The sequence below is a fragment of the Oncorhynchus keta genome, chromosome 9 (assembly GCF_023373465.1).
Source record: "Oncorhynchus keta strain PuntledgeMale-10-30-2019 chromosome 9, Oket_V2, whole genome shotgun sequence".
Taxonomy (NCBI): domain Eukaryota; kingdom Metazoa; phylum Chordata; class Actinopteri; order Salmoniformes; family Salmonidae; genus Oncorhynchus; species Oncorhynchus keta.
Window position 1 is genome coordinate 19,944,134 of NC_068429.1, and position 27,595 is coordinate 19,971,728.

General features: G+C 43.6%; 2 protein-coding genes across 3 annotated transcripts in view; both read left to right on the forward strand.

Moving 5' to 3' along the window:
* The window catches only part of LOC118373188 (transportin-1), a 426,516-nt gene that overhangs the window by 264,751 nt on the left and 134,170 nt on the right, over positions 1 to 27,595 (forward strand). The gene's annotated exons all lie outside the window — the stretch shown is intronic.
* tmem174 (transmembrane protein 174) overlaps positions 3,346 to 27,595 on the forward strand; it is a 29,679-nt gene continuing 5,429 nt past the window's right edge. Inside the window, exons 1-2 of the mRNA XM_052526032.1 lie at positions 3,346 to 3,711; positions 23,204 to 23,326. Coding sequence (XP_052381992.1) covers positions 3,346 to 3,711; positions 23,204 to 23,326 — 489 coding nt within the window. The remainder of the gene's footprint in view (positions 3,712 to 23,203; positions 23,327 to 27,595) is intronic.

Here is a 27,595-nt window from a genome sequence, read left to right on the forward strand (position 1 = left end):
GTTTTTACCACGGTGCAGAGACAAGACTGACTGATCTGCAGATGCAGATGTACTGCTCTCTCTGCTGGAGCCTATGGAGAAAGAGACACTCTGGTTTATTAGTCTGATCAAATCATTTGTAATTTTTTCACTTGCGCCTAATACAACGGGTATAGACTTAAAAATGAAATGCTTGCTTACAAGCCCTTCCCAGTGATGCAGAGTTAAAAATAATGATACAAATAAAAATAGTAGCACAAGGAATAAAATCCATATGAATGGAGCTATATATTCCAGTACCAGATCAATGTGCAGAAGTAGGAGGTGCTTGAGGTAGATACACTACATGACCAAAAGTATGTGGACACCTGCTTGTCAAAAATCTAATTCCACAATCATGGAGTTGGTCCCCTCTTTGCTGTTATAACAGCCTCCACCCTTCTAAGGAGGTTTTCCACTAGATGTTGGAACATTTATGCGGGGACAGGAAAGGGTCTTCCCCAAACTGTTGCCACAAAGCAAGAAGCACAGAATTGTCTAGAATGTCATTGTATGCTGTAGCATTAATATTTCCCTTCACTGGAACTAAAGGGCCCGAACCATGAAAAACAGCCCCAGACTATTATTCCTCCTACGCCAAACTACAGTTGGCGCATTGGGGCAGGTAGCGTTCTCCTGGCATTCGCCAAACCCAGATCATCCGTCAGACTGCCTGATGGTGAAAGGGTTTCCACTGCTCCAGAGTCCAATGGCGGCGAGCTTTACATCACTTCAGCACTCGGCGGTCCCATTCGGTGAGCTTGTGTGGCTAACACTTCGTGGCTGAGCCATTGTTGTTCCTAGACGTTTCCACTTTAACATAACAGCACTTACAGTTGACTGGGGCAGCTCAAGCAGGGCTGAAATTTGACCAACTGACTTGTTAGAAAGGTGGCATCCTATGACGGTGCCACGTTGAAAGTCACTGAGCTTTTCAGTAAGGCCATTCTACTGCCAATGTTTGTCAATGGAGATTGCATGGCTGTGTTCTCGATTTTATATACCTGTTAGCAACGGGTGTTGCTTAAATAGCCCAATCCACTCATTTGAATGTGTGTCCACATACTTTTGTATATATATTGTATGTACATTAAGGCAGGGTGAAGTGACCAGGCATCAGGATAGATAGAGTCAAATAAAGAAGAGAGTAGCAGCAGCAGCAGATGGTGAGTGTGTGTGTATGTGTGTTTGTGTATGTGTGTTTGTGTTGTGTCGGTATGCGCATGTTTGTGTTGTGTCAGTATGTGCAAGTTTGTGTTGTGTCAGAATGTGCATGTTTGTGTATGTGTGTTTGTGTTGTGTCAGTATGTGCATGTTTGTGTATGTGTGTTTGTGTTGTGTCAGTATGTGCAAGTTTGTGTTGTGTCAGTATGTGCATGTTTGTGTATGTGTGTTTGTGTTGTGTCAGTATGTGCAAGTTTGTGTTGTGTCAGTATGTTGCATGTTTGTGTGTTTGTGTTGTGTCGGTATGTGCATGTATGTGTGTTTGTGTTGTGTCAGTATGTGCATGTTTTTGTATGTGTGTTGTGTCAGTATGTGCAAGTTTGTTGTGTCAGTATGTTGCATGTTTGTGTATGTGTGTTTGTGTTGTGTCAGTATGTTGCATGTTTGTGTATGTGTGTTTGTGTTGTGTCGGTATGTTGTATGTGTGTTTGTGTTGTGTCAGTATGTGCATGTTTGTGTATGTGTGTTTGTGTTGTGTCAGTATGTTGCATGTTTGTGTATGTGTGTTTGTGTTGTGTCAGTATGTGCATGTTTTTGTATGTGTGTTTATGTTGTGTCGGTATGCGCGTGTGTATGTGTGTTTGTGTTGTCGGTATGATGCAGTAGCAAGGCCTTGGTTATTTAGTATGGCTTTGCTAGAGTATGACTTGGGTATGGGTTTGGTATCTTTTTCATCCCTAGATTTTTGTTAATGAAACAGTACATTCAATAAATAAACTTCCCTTTTTACAAAATCACAATAAGTCAATTCCATTCATGTAACACAGTAGAGTGATCTCTTTGTACTTTTCCGTCACACTTTTCACTGTGTGATTCCATTTCTCACAGTTCCAGAACAGAGCCGTCATCTTGCCTTGGTGAGCCGCCTCTCCTCTGGCACCTTGGGTTAAGTGGTTAGGAGGCTGTCTGTTAAGAGTTAGGAGCTGTAGGGCTGTATCAGGCAGGCTGCGTGTTTAATGCTGGTTTTTACCCAGCTCTCAGCTCGTTACCCATTTCCCAGTGACACGTATTGCGTGATGCCTGTGTTTTTAAAGCCCCTCCACTTCACACGCTACACTGATTGTTCAACTATTGCAGTATGGGGCTGACAGTGATAAGTTATGTATAACAGTGCGGTTCCAGACACGACCGTGTGAAATTATACTTGACAAGGTGGATTGCGGCTCGCGTTCCATGGTCTGTGCGTGCAGGAGGATACCTCCCTTTCTACTTCTACTTCTTCTCTCTCCTTCCCTCTCTCCTTCTCTCCTTCTCTCCCTATCTCCTTCTCTCCCTCCCTCCCTCTCTCCTTCTCCTACCTCCTTCTCTCCTTCTCTCCCTCTCCTCCTTCTTCTCCTTCCCTCTGTCCTTCTCTCCCTCCCTCCCTGTCTCCTTCTCTCCCTCCCTCTATCTTAAACCTTGAGTGTGGTCAAACGCAACACTCCTCTCTCGAAATCTCCGTGCCTTGTCGTTCTCTCTTGAGTATTGAGATGTGGCTAACAACCGACTCAAAATATTCATTCCAAACCCGTCGATTGGGTTTGCTTTTATCGCTGTCATTGAAATACGAGTTGTAGTCCAATTAGAATGGTTGAACTAACACAGCAACTTCCATAACAAGCACAGCGGGAGCTATGTGAGGTCATGAACTTAAAGAAGTTGTGATCGTGCTTCCTGAACCTCCAATCTAGCCTACTGAGTCTGCAGGTTGTTATTATTGTTTGACCTCGTGTAATAACTCTTGATGGGTTAGGAAGACTTAATTAATCATTCAGATCACTGAAGCTGTCCAAATAGGCTGGCAATATATGAAAATGTTGAGTCATGAATGGTCAGGAGATAAGACTTCTGTCTGCTCTGTACTGTACAGGTCCAAACTCACATGGTTTTGAGGGGTTAAACTTGTGAACAGACACACAAACCAACAATCATGCGAGAAAACATACACTTGAGAAACAAAATCCAAGAGTGTATATTAACCAACAACAGAACCTGTGGTGGAGACATGGTGGTAACTGGCACTGACGTTACGACCACCTTTACGACCATCTCAGAATGTGGTACCTATCCCTCTCAGACCCATCCCTCCTCTGAGCCAGCCAGACAGCCACATGTCGGTCTCTTATGGGGATAAGGTCCGGGGCTACCCTAATGTTCTCGGGGATATTACTGGGTCTGGTGGGCATGACTTTCACAGACATGGGCTGGCTCAAGTATGGTGTCAGCTGCAGTTTCAAGTGGACCCAGCTGCTCAGCCCCATTCTGCTCTCTGTAGGAGGCACCTTCGTCCTAATCAGCATCTGTAAGTTCAGGATGCTCTCCTGCCGGGCATGTAAGCAGAGCGATTATGACAAAGACCTGTCTGAGTCGCTGGAGATCCAAGGGTCTGGCCAATCATTTGTGTTCAACTGGATCAATCAGCCAATCATGTTCCACGGAGCTACAGTGGGGCAGTATATCCCGGCTCCGTACGGATCAGTGACACAGGAAGTGAATCTAGCCAATGGGTTACAGCCTATGGGGTTTCCAGAAACTTGCCACCTCAATACTGCAGACAACACCACAGACATAGCAGGTAGGCAGATATGAATGAAAGTACAGGCCAGGGTAGGCCTGTTTCAAAGTGTATTTGTTTTCTTTTCCAACCTGCACTCAGGGGTAGACGTAACGTAGTAAACTGAAATTCGGGACACTCAAATTAATACGATAGGTTGTGTTTGGTATGGCATGTATTAATTTGTGGATATCTAGCATCCATTTGGTATGATATGTTCCGAATAAAAATATGTATGATGCGTTACGAAATACAATTTGTATGATATTTTATGAATGCAATATGTATGGTATATTTCGAATACCTGTTTTTGTGGCTAACGTCAGCTAAGTGGCTAACGCTAGCTAGGCTAGGGATTAAGGTTAGGCTTAAGGTTAGTGTTAGGTTAGGATTTGGAGTTAGGTTAAAGGGTTAAGGTTAAGTTTAGTCTTTTCAAGACTTTGAGTGCTTGATTGGGCCGGTCTAGAGTGCCAGATGGGCAGGGTTTGTTGGCACGAATGGGACTATTCCATTGGTTCCATCGCACCAATCAAGCATCAGTGTTTGGAATATTTGTCTGTGTGACTCTTTAACCTGCAAGACTGCACAGGGCACTCAGGTGGATGATAATGCATAGATAACAAGTTAATGTTTGTTGGGAGTCCAAGAGAACAGAACAATTTGGAATAGTTCACAGCCTGTTGACAGTGGAATATACTGTCGAATACTGGTTTGGTTGTCAAGCTTGAACCAATTGACTCTCACTGTTCTCTCCTTGCTATACTGTCCTTTGAGGATAGGGTCCTATTGTATTGAACTACAGTCAATAGAGGAAGATCACATGGATCCCATTATTCTAAAGTGAGTGTGTTATATGCCATTATATAGCTATACTGAACAAAAATATAAACAACATTTAATGTTGGTCCCATGTTTCATGAGCTGAAATAAACGATCCCAGAAATGTTCCATACACACAAAAAGTGTATTTCTCCTGAATTTTGTACACACATTTTTTTACATCCATGTTAGTGAGCATTTCTCCATTGCCAAGTTAATCCATCCATCTGACAGGTGTGGCATATCAAGAAGCTGATTGAATAGCATGATCATTATACAGGTGCACCTTTTGCTGAGGACAATAAAAGGGCACTCTAAAATGTGCGGTTTTGTCACACAACACAGATGTCCCAATTTAACTAGGCAAGTCAGTTAAGAACAAATTCTTATTTACAATGACGACCTACCCCAGCCAAACCTAGACGACGCTGGGCCAATTCTGCACCGCCCAATGGGAGCCCAATGGGACTCCCAATCACAGTTGGATGTGATACAGCCTGGATTTGAACCTGGGACTGTAGTGACACCTCTTGCACTGAGATGCAGTCCATTAGACCACTGCAGGAATATCCATCAGAACTTTTGCCAGTGAATTTAATGTTAATTTCTAAACTATAAGCCACCTCTAACATCCTTTTATAGACCTGCATACTCACCAGACATGTCACCCATTAAGCATGTTAGGGATGCTCTAGATCAGTGCCTATGACAGTGTGTTCCAGTTCCCGCCAGTATCCAGCAACTTCACACAGCCATTGAAGAGGAGTGGGCCACAGGCCACATTCAGCAGCCAGATCAACTCTTATGTGAAGGAGATGAGTTGCGCTGCATGAGGCAAATGGTGGTCACACCAGATACTGTATGGTTTTCTGATCAATGTCCCCTCCTTTATTTAAAGATATCTGTAACCAACAGATGCATATCTGTTTCCCCAGTCATGTGAAATCCATAGATTAGGGCCTAATGAATTCATTTCAATTGACAGATTTCCTTATATGAACAGTAACTCAGTAAAATCATTGCTGCATGTTGCATTTATATTTTTGTTCAGTGTATATGGTCTAACACTTACCCTGCATTATATCAATGAAATCAGGTTTCCATTATTAGTACAAAAGTGGAAAATTAATTTGGGTTTACTTCATAGTAGAACAAAAACTGTATACTATTTCCTAACCCCTCCTGTTTCCTATAACCTATGTCCTTTAACATTTTAACAGGCTAGTAGTGAGGATGGAGCACCCAAACGATGGGAAAGGATCTGAGGAGGAAAACAGTTCTACCGAGCCTTGATCACCTCCCCCAGCCCACAGAACCATTTACCCCTCTCTAACTGACATTTTAGGGTAACATTATGACAGCTCAACCTGATGCTTCCTACCACTACCGTAAAACAACAACAGCAATAGTTTCCCCCATAATGCCGGCTGCTGCTTTGGAGTTTCATGAGACGCTTTTACTATGAAAAATCTGGGCATATAGTTGAGTAAATTCTGATTGGTAGGCCTACATGCACATACATTTGAGTTGATGCGCATCCACCTGAGTTGGCGCGGTCTTGCTTGACTATGGCCATATGAATAAAATAATATTCATCCACAGCAAATTAAATCAAATTGTATTTGTCACATACACATGGTTAGCAGATGTTAATGTGAGTGTAGCGAAATGCTTGTGCTTCTAGTTCCGACCATGCAGTAATATCTAACAAGTAATCTATCCTAACAATTTCATAACAACTACCTTATACACAAAAGTGTAAAGGAAGGAATAAGAATATGTACATAAAAATATATGAATGAGTGATGGCTGTGATTGCTTTTTGACATTCCTGTGACATCGGGTGGTGGAGGGCAGGTAGTTTACCCCCGGTGATGCGTTGTGCAGACCTCACTACCCTCTGGAGAGCCTTACGGTTGTGGGCAGAGCAGTTGCCGTACCAGGCGGTGATACAGCCCGACAGGATACTCTCGATTGTGCATCGGTAAAAGTTTGTGAGTGTTTTTGGTGACAAGCCAAATTTCTTAAGCCTCCTGAGGTTGAAAAGGCGGTGCTGCGCCTTCTTCACGATGCTGTCTGTGTGGGTGGACCATTTCAGTTTGTCTGTGATGTCTACGCTGAGGAACCTAAAACTTACTACCCTCTCCACTACTGTCCCTGTCAATGTAGATAGGGGGCTGCTCCCTCTGCTCTTTCCTGAAGTCCACGATCATCTCCTTTGTTTTGTTGACATTGAGTGTGAGGTTATTTTCCTGACACCACACTCCGAGGGCCCTCACCTCCTCCCTGTAGGCCGTCTCGTCATTGTTGGTAATCAAGCCAACCACTGTAGTGTCGTGCAAACTTCATTATTGAGTTGGAGGCCTGCATGGCCACGTAGTCATGGGTGAAAAGGGAGTACAGGAGAGGGCTGAGAACACACTCTTGTGGGGCCTCAGTGTTGAGGATCAGAGGGTGGAGATGTTGTTACCTACCCTCACCACCTGGGTCGGCCCGTCATGAAGTCCAGGACCCAGTTGCACCGGGCGGGGTCGAGACCCAGGGTCTCGAGCTTAATGACGAGTTTGGAGGGTAATATGGTGTTAAATGCTGAGCTGTAGTCGATGAACAGCATTCTTACATAGTTATTCCTCTTGTCCAGATGGGTTAGGGCAGTGTGCAGTGTGATTGCGTAATCTGTGAAACTATTGGGGCGGTAAGCAGATTGGAGTGGGTCTAGGGTGTCAGGTAGGGTGGAGGTGATATGGTCCTTGACTAGTCTCTCAAAGCAATTCATGATGACGGAAGTGAGTGCGACGGAGAGGTTGTCATTTAGCTCGTTTCTATTTTTATTTTTTTATTTCACCTTTAGTTAACCAGGTAGGCGAGTTGAGAACAAGTTCCTGGCCAAGATAAAGCAAAGCAGTTTGACACACAACAACACAGAGTTACACATGGAATAAACAAAACATAGTCAATAATACAGTAGAACAAAAGAAAACAAAAGTCTATATACAGTGAGTGCAAATGAGGTAAGATAAGGCAATAAATAGGCCATGGTGGCGAAGTAATTACAATATAGCAATTTAAACACTGGAATGGTAGATGTGCAGAAGATGAATGTGCAAGTAGAGATACTGGGGTGCAAAGGAGCAAGATAAATAAATAAATACTCTATGAGGATGAGGTAGGTAGATAGATGGGCTGTTTACAGATGGGCTATGTACAGGTGCAGTGATCTGTGAGCTGCTCTGACAGCTGGTGCTTAAAGCTAGTGAGGGAGATATGAGTCTCCAGCTTCAGAGATCTTTGCAGTTCGTTCCAGTCATTGGCAGCAGAGAACTGGAAGGAAAGACGACCAAAGGAGGAATTGGCTTTGGGGGTGACCAGTGAGGTATACCTGCTGGAGCACGTGCTACGAGTGGGTGCTGCTATGGTGACCAGTGAGCTGAGATAAGGCGGGGCTTTACCTAGCAGAGACTTGTAGATAACCTGTAGCCAGTAGGATTGGCGATGAGTATTAAGCGAGGGCCAACCAACGAGAGCGTACAGGTCGCAATGGTGGGTAGTGTATGGGGCTTCGGTGACAAAACAGATGGAACTGTGATAGATTGCATCCAGTTTGTTGAGTAAAGTGTTGGAGGCTATTTTATAGATAACATCATCAAAGTTGAGGATCGGTAGGATGGTCAGTTTTACGAGGGTATTTTTTAATATTTTATTTAACTAGGCAAGTCAGTTAAGAACAAATTCTTATTTTCAATGATGGCCTAGGAACAGTGGGTTAACTGCCTGTTCAGGGGCAGAATGACAGATTTTGTACCTTGTCAGCTCGGGGGTTTGAACTTGCAACCTTCCGGTTACTAGTCCAACGCTCCAACCACTAGGCTACCCTGCTGTTTGGCAGCATGAGTGAAGGAGGCTTTGTTGCGATATAGGAAGCCAATTCTAGATTTAATTTTGGATTGGAGATGCTTAATGTGAGTCTGGAAGGAGAGTTTACAGTCTAACCAGACACCTTGGTATTTGTAGATGTCCACGTATTCTAAGTCAGAGCCGTCCAGAGTAGTGATGCTGGACGGGTTAGCAGGTGCGGGCAGGGATTGGTTGAATAGCATGCATTTAGTTTTCCCTGCATTTAAGAGCAGTTGGAGGCCACAGAAAGAGTGTTGTATGGCATTGAAGCTCGTCTGGAGGTTAGTTAACACAGTCTCCAAAGAGGGGCCAGAAGTATACAGAATGGTGTCGTCTGCGTAGAGGTGTACCAGAGAAACACCAGCAGCAAGAGCAACATCATTGATGTATACAGAGAAGAGAGTCAGCCCGAGGATTGAACCCTGTGGCACCCCCATAGAGACTGCCAGAGGTCCGGACAACAGGCCCTCCGATTTGACACACTGAACTCTATCAGAGAAGTAGTTGGTAAACCAGGCGAGGCAATCATTTGAGAAACCAAGGCTGTCGAGTCTGCCAATAAGAATGTGGTGATTGACAGAGTCGAAAGCCTTGGCCAGGTCGATGAATACGGCTGCACAGTAATGTCTCATCAATGGCGGTTATGATATCGTTTAGTACCTTGTGCTTGGCTGAGGTGCACCCGTGACCAGCTCTGAAACCAGATTGCATAGTGGAGAAGGTACGGTGGGATTCGAAATGGTCGGTAATCTGTTTGTTAACTTGGCTTTCGAAGACCTTAGAAAGACAGGGTAGGATAGATATAGGTCTGTAGCAGTTTGGGTCTAGAGTGTCTCCCCCTTTGATAAGGGGGATGACCGTGGCAGCTTTCCAATCTTTGGGAATCTCAGACGATACAAAAGAGAGATTGAACAGGCTAGTAATAGGGGTTGCAACAATTTCGGCAGATAATTTTAGAAAGAGAGGGTCCAGATTGTCTAGCCCGGCTGATTTGTAGGGGTCCAGATTTTGCAGCTCTTTCAGAACATCAGCTATCTGGATTTGGGTAAAGGAGAAATGGTGGGGGCTTTGGCGGGTTGCTGTGCAGGGTGCCGGGCAGTTGACCGGGGTAGGGGTAGCCAGGTGGAAGGCATGGCCAGCTGTAGAGAAATGCTTATTAAAATTCTCAATTATAGTGGATTTATCGGTGGTGACAGTGTTTCCTAGCCTCAGAGCAGTGGGCAGCTGGGAGGAGGTGCTCTTATTCTCCATGGATTCTCTCTTATTCTCCAGTGTCCCAGAACGTTTTTGAGTTTGTACTACAGGATGCAAACTTCTGTTTGAAAAAGCTAGCCTTAGCTTTCCTAACTGCCTGTGTATATTTGTTCCTATCTTCCCTGAAAAGTTGCATATCACGGGGGCTATTCGATACTAATGCAGAACAGGATGATTTTGTGCTGGTCAAGGGCAGACAGGTCGGGAGTGAACCAAGGACTATATCTATTCCTAGTTCTACATTTTTTGAATGGGGCATGCCTTACCTTTCTTGGGAACAGGAACAATGGTGGCCCTCTTGAAGCATGTGGGAACAGCAGACTTGGATAAGGATTGTTTTAATATGTCCGTAAACACACCAGCCAGCTGGTCTGCGCATGCTCTGAGGACGCGGCCGGAGATGCCGTCTGGGCCTGCAGCCTTGCGAGGGTTAACACGTTTAAATGTTTTACTTATATTGGCTGCAGTGAAGGAGAGCCCACAGGTTTTGGTAGCAGGCTGTATCAGTGGCACTGTATTGTCCTCAAAGCAAGCAAAGAAGTTGTTCCGTTTGTCTGGGAGCAAGACATCGTGGTCCGCGACGGGGCTGGTTTTTCTTTTGTAGTCCATGATTGTCTGTAGACCCTGCCATATACCTCTCGTGTCTGAGCCGTTGAATTGCGACTCTACTTTGTCTCTATACTTACGCTTAGCTTGTTTGATTGCCTTGCGGAGGGAATAGCTACACTGTTTGTATTCGGCCATGTTTCCGGTCACAATTGCCCTGATTAAAAGCAGTGGTTCGAGCTTTTAGTTTTGAGCGAATGCTGCCATCAATCCACGGTTTCTGGTTGGGGAATGTTTTAATAAACGCTGTGGGTTCATCACCGATGCACTTGCTAATAAACTCCCTCACTGAATCAGCGTATTCATCAATATTGTTTTTCGACGCGATGCGGAACATATCCCAGTCCACGTGATCGAAGCAATCTTGAAGCGTGGAATACGATTGGTTGGACCAGCGTTGAACAGACCTGAGCACGGGTGCTTCCTGTTTAAGTTTCTGTCTATAGGCCGGGAGCAGCAAAATGGAGTCGTGTAGACTGTTTGAGGCTGTGTATCTTCTGATAGTATATTTCTTTGGTGGCATATTATATCAGGGGCACAACTTTGGTTTTAGAAGTGGAGGGGACTTTTTTTTCTCCAGTCGGATAAACACTCCAAACAGCCTACCCCACCACCCGGAAGCGTCCGCATGGTCCTAAAGCACACCGTTGACTCCTTTTGTATCACATTCCAATGTAAATGTGGGGGGGACATGTCCCCCGTCCCCAGTGGAAGTTGCACCCCTGTATGAAATTCCCTGCAGCCAACAGTGGGACAAAATCTAGTTGGAACTGATAATATAATTATTTAATAAAACTCAATAAAAAAACACAGTTTCGTATTTATTTTCATGAATCTTGCCATGGAAGCAGCTCTGCATAGTGGTCACTAGCTGGCACAGCCACAAAGTCAAACTATTTTAAACCTAACCCTAATGCCTAACCCTGACCTTAAATTAAGACCCAAAATCTTTTTTGTATGAATATTTCCAATATATGCCATTTTGATTTGTAGCTGGCCCATCTAGCGGAAATTGTTCAGTTCTGCCTCCAGCGCAACATTCATGACAATAAACGTCAACCTGCAACAAAAAAAGAAGACCCTGGGATTCAATAAAATTCACATATACACACATTTTCCAAGCGCTTTCTATTTCGCCCAGGTCCCAGCTCTCCCTCCTTAGAGTAGTATAGGTAACTGATCCCATCCAGTAGCTTTTTGAAAGTGGTCTGGCGCCCGGTGGCTGTTTATTTTACTTGAGGGCCTGAGTGGAACACAAACTCCACGTTGTTGGCTATGTTCCTCTTGTCTAGGATCTGTAACCTTCTCTTTAGAGGGATAACTCATTTGAACGTGCCCACTGTCAGACGTGAGGGTTTGTCTCGAGCCCCGAGCCTTGAGCCTCGGGTGAGTCAGTGCCCTCATATGAGATCAGGGCGTAGCCGGTTAAATGCAAGTGTTGCTTAACCACATGGGGGCGGAAAACACTGAGGGAATCAATATCGCCTCTGTCTGTCTGTCTGTCTGTCTGTCTGTCTGTCTGTCTGTCTGTCTGTCTGTCTGTCTCTCTGTCTGTCTGTCTCTGCCTGTCTGCCTGTCTGCCTGTCTGCCTGTCTGCCTGCCTGTCTGTCTCTAGGTCAGGTCAGACAAGTCTGGTATCAGACGGCAGGGCAACTCTGACTACTGGCTGGCTGGTGGAAATACTGCTGCTGCTGCTGCTGCTACTACTGTTGTTACTACTGTTGCTACTACTGTTGCTACTACTGTTACTACTACTGTTACTACTACTGTTACTACTACTGTTACTACTACTACTACAAACAATAATACATTTAACATTTAGTTACATTAAACTTTTAGCCTTCTAAAGAAATATCAAGTCAAACAATTAGAAAAATGCAACCAAAATATCAGCTAAATAAAATACAAGCATTGTTTCCATAGAAAGAAATATAGTCATCTGAGACCTCAATGATAGATTTCACCAACGTCAGCTGTTCATCTGTGCCTTTATGATATTTTTGTTTGTAGGCTACCACATGTTAATTGCACCCCTGTTACATCTGAATAACAAATACATTTAGGCTGAAAGTTCAATTATGTCCAGTATGTTCAGTTAATCATATTGTTAATAATTTAAATGAGAAATAAAGATCATGCCACTGAGGTGTTTTGGAACATTGCCCAAATAAGTAATTACTCTAATTCTCATCAACACATTTCGACGAGTACATTTTACTTACCAACATGTGTTTCATACAAAATAGCCTGCTACGCTCACGTTGAATAATATTAGGCAACTCCAGCCATAGCGTGCCCCATTAAAACTTTAACACGAAAATAAATACAAATCTGGAATAATAAAAATCCTGAAAAATATTATAGTTCGACAACTCAATCTCACTCTCTCAAAAAACATGTATCTTTTATTCTATTATGATGAATCGGCACTTTTCTCGTGCGTCCAAAGTTTGGAAACATAGTTTATCTTATTCGAAGTGCAATTTATTACAAATTGCTCCAAATGAAATGTGTCTCCCAGTGTACACGTACATTTGGTAATTACGTCCCTACTTTGATTTTTTTCTAAACAAAAAAAACATATATGACTATAAATCTATGCGTTCGAACAATGTATTATTTTAAAGAAAGTTTTGGGGTTTAATATAAACTCTGTAGGTGTCCTAGTCTATTGTCGTAAAAAAAATCACAAATTGTAGGCTTAATCCAAATATGGAAAGTGAGCAGCACCCATCATTAAATAAATCCATAATAGCCCCAACACGGGAAATGCCATGTTGGTTGCATGTAATGCCAGCTATGCCATAACAACAATGGCGCTCAATGCAGTATACTGTATATAGGCCTATCCACAGCCTTCTATTTGGCTCAGGACCTATTTACTAATGCGTTCCGAATAGGCTACTGGCAACTACACATCGCGTTACACTAAAGACGATTTACATCTAGCTGTTAATACGCACAGGTGTGGATCTGTGCGTGGAAACCTCATGTGGCCTATCTAATTAAAAGGAGTTTAATTCACACTCCAGGCTGTTATTTAAAGACCAGAGGATTGAGAAGACAGGTGAGTCAGGCTATACTAGTTTTGGCAAGCATGCTCCCCTAATTCAGTTGGCTTTAGCTTTGTGTGTTATAATGACTGCACAAATAGCACTTTCTGACTGCTTTTGAACCTTTAAGCGTTGAACCACAAAATCCCCCAAATTGAGATAGCCCTATATGGTTCCCACAAAAATAAGAGTTGACAAGTGCAAATTCTTTATTTCGAAAACAGTTTAAAACTGTGTGCAAAGTGGTGATTTTTGTCTTTGTAGATGTATTAACCCCAGCTCAATGTGACTTCCATTAATTTTACTGCACAGTAAAATGCGGGTGGCCGACAAGGCTCATTATTTTACAGCTTTGTAGCATTTGCGCCGTTTATGAAAGCATTACGGAACACGTCAATCGTTTAAACAACTCTGAAATGAAAGAGGGCAAGAAAAGTGCACAGAACCGTTCACCACAAATCTCCTGAGGACTTCCGTATCGACAGGCGATGAATGAGAAGGTACACCCGGCCTTAATGGTTAGGTATGTTCTAAGGATATAGGGTGAGCTACATGGGGTACAAGTGACTAACTCAAAGCAGACAACTTTTAAATCATAAACATCTGATTGTAATATCCAAGACCTGCTCAATTGCAGTTGTGATATCACTTTCAACGGGAATATAAGTAGGCCTGCTGTAGCTGGTAAACTGCTCCTATCAGCTATTACCGCCACCATTGATAATAATATGATTCTTATTATTAATAATAATAATACTTTTATTTGATTATTAGATAATAGTTTCAGATGCAAGGAGTGACTTCAAATAAAATAAAAAAATGTAGGCATATTATCTTTCTTATTTTCTACAGATTTGTAATTTATTAAGTGTATTGCAAAAGTTTTAAATCAGTAAAGTATTTAACACATGCATGAGTTAGCATGAGTTAAACTTATAACAACCCAGTCTGACTAATGTAGGCTTGACATGTTGCCTGAATACCTTAGGCCAGAGATTGGCATCTTCACTGAAGCACATGGACAGCATAACTGGTACATATAAATGGGAGTAAAGACCTATTTGAGTTACCGTGGGGCCCCATTTAAAAGTCATACAGTTATAATTTTATCCTAGGTGTATCTAAGGACATTAGATCATTAGATCCACCAAGTATAAAAGTGTGTGTGTGTGTGTGTGTGTGTGTGTGTGTGTGTGTGTGTGTGTGTGTGTGTGTGTGTGTGTGTGTGTGTGTGTGTGTGTGTGTGTGTGTGTGTGTGTGTGTGTGTGTGTGTGTGTGTGTGTGTGTGTGTGCGCACAGGATTATTGTATGTTTGTGTGTGTGTATCTATATATTATGTATGTGCGAAATGTGTTTTCAATGTGTTTTTATGTAAATGCACACAAGCACATACACACAGATACCATTTCATTAAAATCACATTGCAGAGGGCACAGAGTTGCCATCATGCCATTGTTAGTAATTACGTGTGTTTGATTTGTCACAGGCTAAGGCAGATCTGACATTTGACAGTTATATTTCAGTCTCTTGGTCCCTCTGGACTATTTTTAACTGCTGAAAGTTCCTGACGCTATATCAAAGTTAACCACGACCACAGTCATAGTGGTGGGCTAGGGCCAGCTCTGTGTGTGAGGTGCTACGTAACTCAACGTAACTACAGGGCATGGGGACGGGGGACAAATGGATTCCATGTTTGCAGGAAAACACGCTGGAGGCACAGGAAAACTTTGTTGTTTATGAAGAACACGTGAAACCAATCAAATGTGAATTATCTTCCTGTTGTTCCAGCTTTTGTCGTTTGTAGTTTTCAGTCCGTTTGCCAGGAGTGTCGCCACCCAGCAAGCAGATCTGGGTCTGTGTATGGATGGAGAGAGTATTGTACACACATACCGGTAGACATGCACACAAACAAAAACTCACACACGTACGCACACACAAAGACACGTGCAAAACAAACACATAGGTTACACACACAGACACAGACACAGCCACACACACACACACACACACACATACACACTTCCCAAACTGTTTGTACGAGGAGCATCCGACAGTAAAGCTCAAGGGGATCTGATAAATAGTCAGCCCACAGGAAATGATTTGCAGGCCTGCTCAGCATAATAAGCTATTTACATACGCTTTCTCATATGGTGCTGGGCTACAGACCATACACACACACACACACACACACACACACACACACACACACACACACACACACACACACACACACACACACACACAGACAGACACACACACACACACACACACACACACACACACACACACACACACACACACACACACACACACACACACACACACACACACACACACACACACACACACACACACACACACACACACACACACACAGATGCCAAGACTGCTTGCGTAACATATCTCTCTCTCACACACAATACAGATACTCTCGGACCACATGTACACACTCAAACACATACAAACACGTACACACACATACAATCTAGACCACTTTATGGGTCTGTTAGTGTACGGGTCGGATCTAGGTTTAGTTCTCCTTGGATCCTTGTCTGATTGTTCTCCGGTCCGTTCAGGTCCGGGTCAAACTTTTTTGACCCGTGAAGACCTATAGTACAAACACTCATTTACCTAATCATCACATCAGGCAGGTCTCCTGTGATACAAGTCAGTACTCGAAGTCCATCCATGTCTGAGGACATCAGGAGATGATGTGGAAACTGGCCACTAGGGGCAACAGTGAGCGCTGTAACCTTCAGGTAGGTTTTGGTTTTGCGTTGTGGACAGGGATGGTGGATGGGTGTAAGCATCTGCCTCTGATTCCAAAGGTTGCAAGCTGAAATCCAGCGATGGAAAGATCGATTTTTGTTTTAAGCCTATCTAAACCTTAACCCTTACCTTAAACATTCAGAGTTCATGCCTAAACTTAATCTTAAACACTTTAAAATTTGACATTTGAGAAACATGGATGAATGTCTAATTCTGATGTGAGACTGTGAGAGCTGGTTGATGACATAGGGAATTTCACATCACTTGAGGGCTAGCTGAAGTATGACAGTAGAATGGGACTGTTGAGATGAATGTATGGTTATCCATGGCAAACCCATCAGCAGTAGTCAGATCATTTTGCTCTCCCATTCACTCAGGCAGTGAGCCCTGAGAAAACCATTGACTGGGAGAGAGGCAGGAGGCAGCAGTTCTCTCTGGAGCATATTACAGTGCTCCTCATCACATCTTTTACTGCCTGAGGATGAGGATTGGGCCAGACTCAACATGTGTCCCAAATGGCACCCTACTCCCTATTTAGTGCAATATGTTTTCCATAGGGTTCGGTCAAAAGGAGTGCACTACAAGGTAATAGAGTGTCATTTGTCCCTAGCTCAGTCTCTATGAGCTGGAGGCTCACTCATCTCATCCACAGAGTAGAGACTGGTGTAGACTGATATGTTAATGAGAAGGCCTATATGTGTTCCATACTGTATATGGCGGTGTAGGAGTCCATGTCATTTGTTCCCATGTATAACATGTGATGTACTGTATGTCTATGGTATGTGTATTCACTGTTTTCTTTGTTATTAGGAGTTTCCACTTTTATTTGCATGTGATGTGTGGTAAATATATGTACATTATTATCTTGTTGTACCTATGTATTTTTGTGGGATTTTATTTGGCATTACTGTTATTTCATTAAGTGTATTACCCTTTTCTCTGGTTAGATCAATGCCAGATGCACTGTAGATGAAATGAAATGGAAAAGTAGCTACGTTTGATGAGATGTCTGTTCATGCAGTATGTTTTACATACTCTATGCCATATATGACAGATTTTCCCAGTGCAAGAATTACCCAAAATCATCATGTATCAAAAGTGCATACAATAGGCTGAACTCGCTTGATTGATCTGTGTGGCTGTAAGGCAGGGATCCCCACTGAAGGCCCGCGGGTGGTTTTATTTGGCCCCCCATGCTTTCTGAGATTGAAAAAATATACAGTGCCATGCGAAAGTATTCGGCCCCCTTGAACTTTGCGACCTTTTGCCACATTTCAGGCTTCAAACATAACTATATAAAACTGTATTTTTTTGTGAAGAATGAACAACAAGTGGGACACAATCATGAAGTGGAACGATATTTATTGGATATTTCAAACTTTTTTAACAAATCAAAAACTGAAAAATTGGGCGTGCAAAATTATTCAGCCCCTTCACTTTCAGTGCAGCAAACTCTCTCCAGAAGTTCAGTGAGGATCTCTGAATGATCCAATGTTGACCTAAATGACTAATGATGATAAATACAATCCACCTGTGTGTAATCAAGTCTCCGTATAAATGCACCTGCACTGTGATAGTCTCAGAGGTCCGTTAAAAGCGCAGAGAGCATCATGAAGAACAAGGAACACACCAGGCAGGTCCGAGATACTGTTGTGAAGAAGTTTCAAGCCGGATTTGGATACAAAAAGATTTCCCAAGCTTTAAACATCCCAAGGAGCACTGTGCAAGTGATAATATTGAAATGGAAGGAGTATCAGACCACTGCAAATCTACCAAGACCTGGCCGTCCCTCTAAACTTTCAGCTCATACAAGGAGAAGACTGATCAGAGATGCAGCCAAGAGGCCCATGATCACTCTGGATGAACTGCAGAGATCTACAGCTGAGGTGGGAGACTCTGTCCATAGGACAACAATCAGTCGTATATTGCACAAATCTGGCCTTTATGGAAGAGTGGCAAGAAGAAAGCCATTTCTTAAAGATATCCATAAAAAGTGTTGTTTAAAGTTTGCCACAAGCCACCTGGGAGACACACCAAACATGTGGAAGAAGGTGCTCTGGTCAGATGAAACCAAAATTGAACTTTTTGGCAACAATGCAAAAGTTATGTTTGGTGTAAAAGCAACACCCTGAACACACCATCCCCACTGTCAAACATGGTGGTGGCAGCATCATGGTTTGGGCCTGCTTTTCTTCAGCAGGGACAGGGAAGATGGTTAAAATTGATGGGAAGATGGATGGAGCCAAATACAGGACCATTCTGGAAGAAAACCTGATGGAGTCTGCAAAAGACCTGAGACTGGGACGGAGATTTGTCTTCCAACAAGACAATGATCCAAAACATAAAGCAAAATCTACAATGGAATGGTTCAAAAATAAACATATCCAGGTGTTAGAATGGCCAAGTCAAAGTCCAGACCTGAATCCAATCGAGAATCTGTGGAAAGAACTGAAAACTGCTGTTCACAAATGCTCTCCATCCAACCTCACTGAGCTCGAGCTGTTTTGCAAGGAGGAATGGGAAAAAATGTCAGTCTCTCGATGTGCAAAACTGATAGAGACATACCCCAAGCGACTTACAGCTGTAATCACAGCAAAAGGTGGCGCTACAAAGTATTAACTTAAGGGGGCTGAATCATTTTGCACGCCCAATTTTTCCGTTTTTGATTTGTTAAAAAAGTTTGAAATATCCAATAAATGTCCACTTCATGATAAATTCCACTTCATGATTGTGTCCCACTTGTTGTTGATTCTTCACAAAAAAATACAGTTTTATATCTTTATGTTTGAAGCCTGAAATGTTGCAAAAGGTCGCAAAGTTCAAGGGGGCCGAATACTTTCGCAAGGCACTGTATATAATTTATTTATTTATTATTGGAACTAAAAGACTATAAAAACACCAAGAAATCAGCTCCAAGTGATTTTAATTTTAGAAATCTGTGACCCAAGTATTCTCACACATATAAGGAGACGTGGTCGTATACAAAGGTAAGCAAGGTTTCAAAAACATTATATCTACAAATGATTTGTAATTATGTTATGGCCCCTCCACAATCCGCTCCAGAAAAAATAGCCCTGTGGCTGAATCTAGTTGATGATCCCTGCTGTAAGGTATAGAAGGGGCTAGTTGTAGGGTATGAGTGAGTTTCTCAATGGGGATGTAAATCATCTGGCAGGACTATGGTCTCATCAGAATATATCTGACTAAGAATTCAGATGATTAAAATCCCTCTCTCTCTCTCTCTCTCTCTCTCTCTCTCTCTCTCTCTCTCTCTCTCTCTCTCTCTCTCTCTCTCTCTCTCTCTCTCTCTCTCTCTCTCTCTCTCTCTCTCTCTCTCTCTCTCTCTCTCTCTCTCTCAAATCAAATTGTATTTATCACATGCTTTGTAAACAACAGGTGTAGACTAATAGTGAAATGCCTACTTACGGGCTTTCTCAACAATGCAGAGAGAGAAGAAGGAGAAATAATAGAAAAGTAAAATGTAATAATCATTTAAAAAAATATGTACAATGAGCAATGAAAACTTGGCTATATAACACGGGGTACCAGTACAGAGTCAATGTGCAGGGGTACGAAGTGTTGTCGTGCCCTCTTCATGACTGTGTTGGTGTGTGTGGACCGTGATAGATCCTTAGTGATGTAGACACCGAGGAACTTGAAGCTCTCGACCCGCTCCACTACAGCCCCGTTGATGTGAATGGGGGCGTGCTTGGCCCTCCGTTTCTTGTGGTCCACGATCAGTTCCTTTGTCTTGCTGACGTTGACGGAGAGGTTTTTGTCCTGGCACCACACTGCCAGGTCACTGACCTCCTCCCTATAGGCTGTCTCATCATAATCGGTGATCAGACCTACCACTGTTGTGTCGTCGGTAAACTTAATGGTGGTTTTGGGGTCGTGAGCGGCCATGCAGTCGTGTGTGAACAGGGAGTACAGGAGGGGACTAAGAATGCACCCCTGAGGGGCCCCCGTGTTGAGGGTCAGCGTGGTGGATGTGTTGTTGCCTACCCTCACCACCTGGGGGTGTCCTGTCAGGAAGTCCAGGATCCAGTTGCAGAGGGAGGTGTTCTGTTCCACGGTCCTTAGCTTAGTGATGAGCTTGGAGGGGACTACGGTGTTGAACGCTGAACTGTAGTCATTGAACAGCATACTCATGTAGGTGTTCCTTTTGTCCAGGTGGGAAAGGTCTGTGTGGAGTGCAATAGAGATTGTTTCATTTGTGGATCTGTTTGGGCAGTATGTGAATTGAAGTTGGCCCAGAGTGTCTGGGATGATGGTGTTGATGTGAGCTATGACCAGCTTTTCAAAGCATTTCATGGCTACAAATGTAAGTGCTAAGGGCGATAGTCATTTAGACAGGTTACCTTGGCGTTCTTGTGTCCAAACACAAGTTTTGAAGCCCTCCCCTCCACCTCCCCACTGCTTCTCTCTGCTGAAATCTCTCCCCATCCCCTCCTCTACCTCCCATTCTCTACCTCCCCTCCTCTACCTCCCCTCCTCTACCCCCCCCCTCCTCTACCTTCCCTCCTCTACCTCCCCTCCTCTACCTCCCATCCTCTACCTCCCCTCCTCTACCTCCCTCCTCTACCTCCCCTCCTCTACCCCCCCTCCTCTACCTCCCCTCCTCTACCCCCTCCTCTACCTCCCCTCCTCTACCTTCCCTCCTCTACCTCCCATTCTCTACCTCCCCTCCTCTACCTCCCCTCCTCTATCCCCCCTCTACCTCCCATTCTCTACCTCCCCTCCTCTACCTCCCCTCCTCTACCTCCCCTCCACCTCCCCACTGCTTCTCTGTGCTGAAATCTCTCTACTTTGTACGACACTCTCCACCTCCCCTCCTCTACCTCCCCTCCTCTACCTCCCATTCTCTACCTCCCCTTCTCTACCTCCTCTCCACCTCCCCACAGCTTCTCTCTGCTGAAATCTTTCTACTTTGTACGACACTCTCCACCTCCCCTTCTCTACTTCCCCTCCTCCACCTCCCCTCCTCTACTTCCCCTCCTCCACCTCCCCTCCTATTCCCCCCTTCCTCTACCTCCTCTCCACCTCCCCTTCTCTACCTCCTCTCCACCTCCCCACAGCTTCTCTCTGCTGAAATCTTTCTACTTTGTAAGACACTCTCCATCTCTTTTCTTTCTCACTTCCTTCCCTCTCTCTTTTTCTCTTGGGCTTCTCTTCTTTCATCCCTCCCTCCCTCACCCCCCCCTCTCTCTCTCTCTCTCTCTCTGTCTCTCTCTCTGTCTCTCTCTCTGTCTCACGCACGCACACACACACACACACACACACACACACACACACACACACACACACACACACACACAACACACACACACACACACACACACACACACACACACACACACACACACACACACACACACACACACACACACACAGCATGGTCCAAACAGCATGGTGTAAGACTGGTCTCAAACTCCCAACCATCAAATTATGACACTTTCATGAACTGCACTTTTAAGTCACATTCCAAATGAATTCAACTTAAAGCCAGACTGAATCAATGAGATGAGTGTGGAACACATAGAACATAAAACTTTTATAGCTGGTTGCGTGTGGATATCTTAGGCCACCTGCACACTAATCACTGATGGGATAATTGGGATGTAAGTTGAGGTGACATCCTAACACCTGTATGCCCTCTTAGACCTTAAAGAGTCACTCTTAGACCTTTAATCATGAACACTGCTTAGTCAAATCAATGGGCATAAGGCAATCAGTAACACTATCTTTTTTTAAAACTATGTACTCCAGAAACTGTTTTTAAAAGACCATTTAGAGATACTTTATTAGACTTGTGAAAACTGGAATAATCAGTTAACAAATCATGAAATCACTATTGGGATGTAGTGACAATTAGGTTTCACAGTAGTTTAAAAGCTTTGAGAGAGTCCTACTTATCTAGCCTTGCGACGTCCAACAGCATCAGTCATATGGCTAAGTCCCCATGCCGTTTCCTCCCCTCCCTGTAGGTAAATACAACAGTAAGTATTACTTTTCACGCTCACAGAAATTGGGATTGAGGAGAAAAGTAAACATGGGAGATTTTGGGAGCAGGCTTATTCAGTCATTGTCAATTTGCTAGGGCATGCTGCCAATATTATGTCAATTTACCGTTATAGAGGTATTTATGACTTTATTGAATTAGAGCAGAATATCAGTGGTGGGTCGACATGTGGGGGTTGGAGGGCCGCGGGGAGGGGCGGAAAATCCGGAGTTATTTTTGCTTCAAATGTGTATCTGTTCACATATGGTCCTTGTTTTGGCCTATATACTGGAACTCTCAGCAGTGACCCCTAACCTGCCTCCCCAGAGCGACATGATTTTGGCTGCCTCATTCTGAGTTCAGTTTGACCCACCGACCCCCAGGAGCTGAAGGGTCACCGCCAAGGAGCAGCAAATGAACCCGATGTGTCAACCCTGGCATGACACCATGTTCAGCAGCTCTCTATCATTCCATTTTTTATAATTGCAGTGTTTGATGTCGAGCTGGTTTCCAGTCTACCGTTTTTGCGGATGGTTTCAAATCCCCACTCTCCTGATAGTTTATGATGCGTATCCAACCTCCCCTCCTCAACCTTCCCTCCTCCACCTCCCCAACCTCCCCTCCTCCACCTCCCCACTGCTTCTCTCTGCTGAAATCTCTCCCCTTTGTAAAAAGCTCTCCGTATAATTTCTTTCTCACTTCCTTACCTCTCTCTTTTTCTCTTGAGCTTCTCTTCTTCCCTCCCTCACCCTCACCCTCTCTCTCTTTCTCTCTCTCTTGCTCGCTCTCTTTCTCTCTACTCTTCCTTCGTGGTTAAAGACATTTCAGTTCAGCTGTCATGAATTATGTTCGCCTGCCCAGCTGTCCAAACAGGGGGGTGTCCTTTTCATTCCACCTCACATATTACCAAAAGAGAAGAAGGGAGAAGAAGGGGGATGGAGGGAGGAGGGGGGATGAAGGGAGGGAGAGGAGGGCTTCAACACTCGTGTTTGGACACAAGCAATTATCTCTAATTATTGTTTTTCTTTTCAGTTTCCCTGTCCCGATGGAGGTCCGACCAAACGAACATGCAATAATCCGCCCCAGTCGTCCTGGCTCAGCGGGCCCCAGAGCTGCAGCCCTCGGTCCCGGGACTCCATGGCCTTTCATCTCAATGTGAGTCTAGAGTTGATTCAAATGCGGCGCGATGGGTGAATTAACCCCCAAGACCCAGCTTTCAATGGGCTCAGCTAAGAGATTATACGTGTTGATGGCAGGCTTTTATATGCACTGGGCTTTCAAAAGAAACTTCAGCTGTTAATTCAAGGCACCACAGTCGTGACCCTCCACCTCCTCTACATCTTCCATTTCTTGTAACCTTCTACTAGCTTTGTGTTTTTCTAGACTCCATCTTTTTCTGTGCACTGTCAGAAGGAAAGTATTAGACGTGATGGATCTATGTTTGAGCTGAGAAGTTCCTTATGGGGCTCATATGGGCCGTCCCAGTCCCAGAAGTTCCACTCCCAACTTTCACTGACTATTGAGTTATCCTAAAAATGTGAATGCTCCAAATTACCGTGAGAGGTTCTGACCTGTATTCAACCAGAGGTTATGTTCAGTCACATTACATTTAGTCATTTTGTAAAGTTAATTTGTTCCCTTCGTCAATGTGATGATGCTAGACAGGACTGAAGAGATGTGTGGATGGTTTCATGTGTTGAACTACACACACACACACACACACACACACACACACACACACACACACACACACACACACACACACACACACACACACACACACACACACACACACAGCTACACACTCACACACACACACACACAGCTACACACTCACACACAGCTACACACTCACACCAACACACACACACACACACACACACACACACACACACACACACACACACACACACACACACACACACACACACACACACACACACACACACACACACACACACACACACACACACAGCTACACACTCACACCAACACACACACACACACACACACACACACACACACACACACACACACACACACACACACACACACACACACACACACACACACAGCTACACACTCACACACAGCTACACACTCACACACAGCTACACACTCACACCAACACACACACACACACACACACACACACACACACACACACACACACACACACACACACTCACACACAGCTACACAGTCACACACAGCTACACACTCACACACAGCTACACACTCACACACAGCTACACACTCACACACACACTCACGCACATGCACACGCACACACACACACACACACACAAACCACATGTTAAGTCTCTTTGGTACTTTCCATTAGTGGATGTCAGACAGTGAGAGAAAGTCATTGCTGATGAGTACAGGGATATTCATTGATACTGGGTGAGAGATTGTAATTGATTTGAGGGACTTTTTCATCTTTGGTGGTCCCGGGCGGGGTCCCGGGCGGGGAAAACTGCCTCTAAAGCATGGAGAGGAAAAAACCAAGCCGGCAGTTCAGTTCTCACAGACTTGTTCAAGATGTTGCATGGAAACGAAGAGATGTTTTGGCACAACAAAAAGCTGTGGTGTCAAACGTCTCGTACGGCCCACAGTCAGTCGATATGAAAGAGAGGGATGAGAGGAGAAGAAAGGACGAGAAAACAGATGAATAGTGGATGAATTAAATATAGAACCCTGAGACTCACTCTAGACGCAGAATCCATCAGTGAATGAAATATAGAACCCTGAGACTCACTGTAGACACAGAATCCATCAGTGAATGAAATATAGAACCCTGAGACTCACTGTAGACACAGAATCCATCAGTGAATGAAATATAGAACCCGAGACTCACTCTAGACACAGAATCCATCAGTGAATGAAATATAGAACCCTGAGACTCACTGTAGACACAGAATCCATCAGTGAATGAAATATAGAACCCGAGACTCACTCTAGACACAGAATCCATCAGTGAATGAAATATAAAACCCTGAGACTCACTCTAGACACAGAATCCATCAGTGAATGAAATATAGAACCCTGAGACTCACTCTAGACACAGAATCCATCAGTGAATGAAATATAGAACCCTGAGACTCACTGTAGACACAGTAGACACAGAATCCATCAGTGAATGAAATATAGAACCCTGAGACTCACTGTAGACACAGTAGACACAGAATCCATCAGTGAATGAAATATAGAACCCTGAGACTCACTCTAGACACAGAATCCATCAGTGAATGAAATATAGAACCCTGAGACTCACTGTAGACACAGTAGACACAGAATCCATCAGTGAATGAAATATAGAACCCTGAGACTCACTGTAGACACAGTAGACACAGAATCCATCAGTGAATGAAATATAGAACCCTGAGACTCACTCTAGACACAGAATCCATCAGTGAATGAAATATAGAACCCTGAGACTCACTCTAGACACAGAATCCATCAGTGAATGAAATATAGAACCCTGAGACTCACTCTAGACACAGAATCCATCAGTGAATGAAATATAGAACCCCGAGACTCACTCTAGACACAGAATCCATCAGTAAATGAAATATAGAACCCAGAGACTCACTGTAGACACAGAATTCATCAGTGAATGAAATATAGAACCCAGAGACTCACTGTAGACACAGAATTCATCAGTGAATGAAATATAGAACCCAGAGACTCACTCTAGACACAGAATCCATCAGTGAATGAAATATAGAACCCTGAGACTCACTCTAGACACAGAATCCATCAGTGAATGAAATATAGAACCCGAGACTCACTCTAGACACAGAATCCATCAGTGAATGAAATATAGAACCCTGAGACTCACTCTAGACACAGAATCCATCAGTGAATGAAATATAGAACCCTGAGACTCACTCTAGACACAGAATCCATCAGTGAATGAAATATAGAACCCTGAGACTCACTCTAGACACAGAATTCATCAGTGAATGAAATATAGAACCCTGAGACTCACTCTAGACACAGAATCCATCAGTGAATGAAATATAGAACCCTGAGACTCACTCTAGACACAGAATTCATCAGTGAATGAAATATAGATCCCTGAGACTCACTCTAGACACAGAATCCATCAGTGAATGAAATATAGAACCCTGAGACTCACTCTAGACACAGAATCCATCAGTGAATGAAATATAGAACCCTGAGACTCACTCTAGACACAGAATCCATCAGTGAATGAAATATAGAACCCTGAGACTCACTCTAGACACAGAATCCATCAGTGAATGAAATATAGAACCCTGAGACTCACTCTAGACACAGAATCCATCAGTGAATGAAATATAGAACCCTGAGACTCACTCTAGACACAGAATCCATCAGTGAATGAAATATAGAACCCTGAGACTCACTCTAGACACAGAATCCATCAGTGAATGAAATATAGAACCCTGAGACTCACTGTAGACACAGAATCCATCAGTGAATGACATATAGAACCCGAGACTCACTCTAGACACAGAATCCATCAGTGAATGAAATATAGAACCCTGAGACTCACTCTAGACACAGAATCCATCAGTGAATGAAATATAGAACCCTGAGACTCACTGTAGACACAGTAGACACAGAATCCATCAGTGAATGAAATATAGAACCCTGAGACTCACTCTAGACACAGAATCCATCAGTGAATGAAATATAGAACCCTGAGACTCACTGTAGACACAGTAGACACAGAATCCATCAGTGAATGAAATATAGAACCCTGAGACTCACTCTAGACACAGAATCCATCAGTGAATGAAATATAGAACCCTGAGACTCACTCTAGACACAGAATCCATCAGTGAATGAAATATAGAACCCTGAGACTCACTGTAGACACAGTAGACACAGAATCCATCAGTGAATGAAATATAGAACCCTGAGACTCACTCTAGACACAGAATCCATCAGTGAATGAAATATAGAACCCTGAGACTCACTGTAGACACAGTAGACACAGAATCCATCAGTGAATGAAATATAGAACCCTGAGACTCACTCTAGACACAGAATCCATCAGTGAATGAAATATAGAACCCTGAGACTCACTCTAGACACAGAATCCATCAGTGAATGAAATATAGAACCCTGAGACTCACTGTAGACACAGAATCCATCAGTGAATGAAATATAGAACCCAGAGACTCACTCTAGACACAGAATCCATCAGTGAATGAAATATAGAACCCTGAGACTCACTGTAGACACAGAATCCATCAGTGAATGAAATATAGAACCCTGAGACTCACTGTAGACACAGAATCCATCAGTGAATGAAATATAGAACCCTGAGACTCACTGTAGACACAGAATCCATCAGTGAATGATATATAGAACCCTGAGACTCACTCTAGACACAGAATCCATCAGTGAATGAAATATAGAACCCTGAGA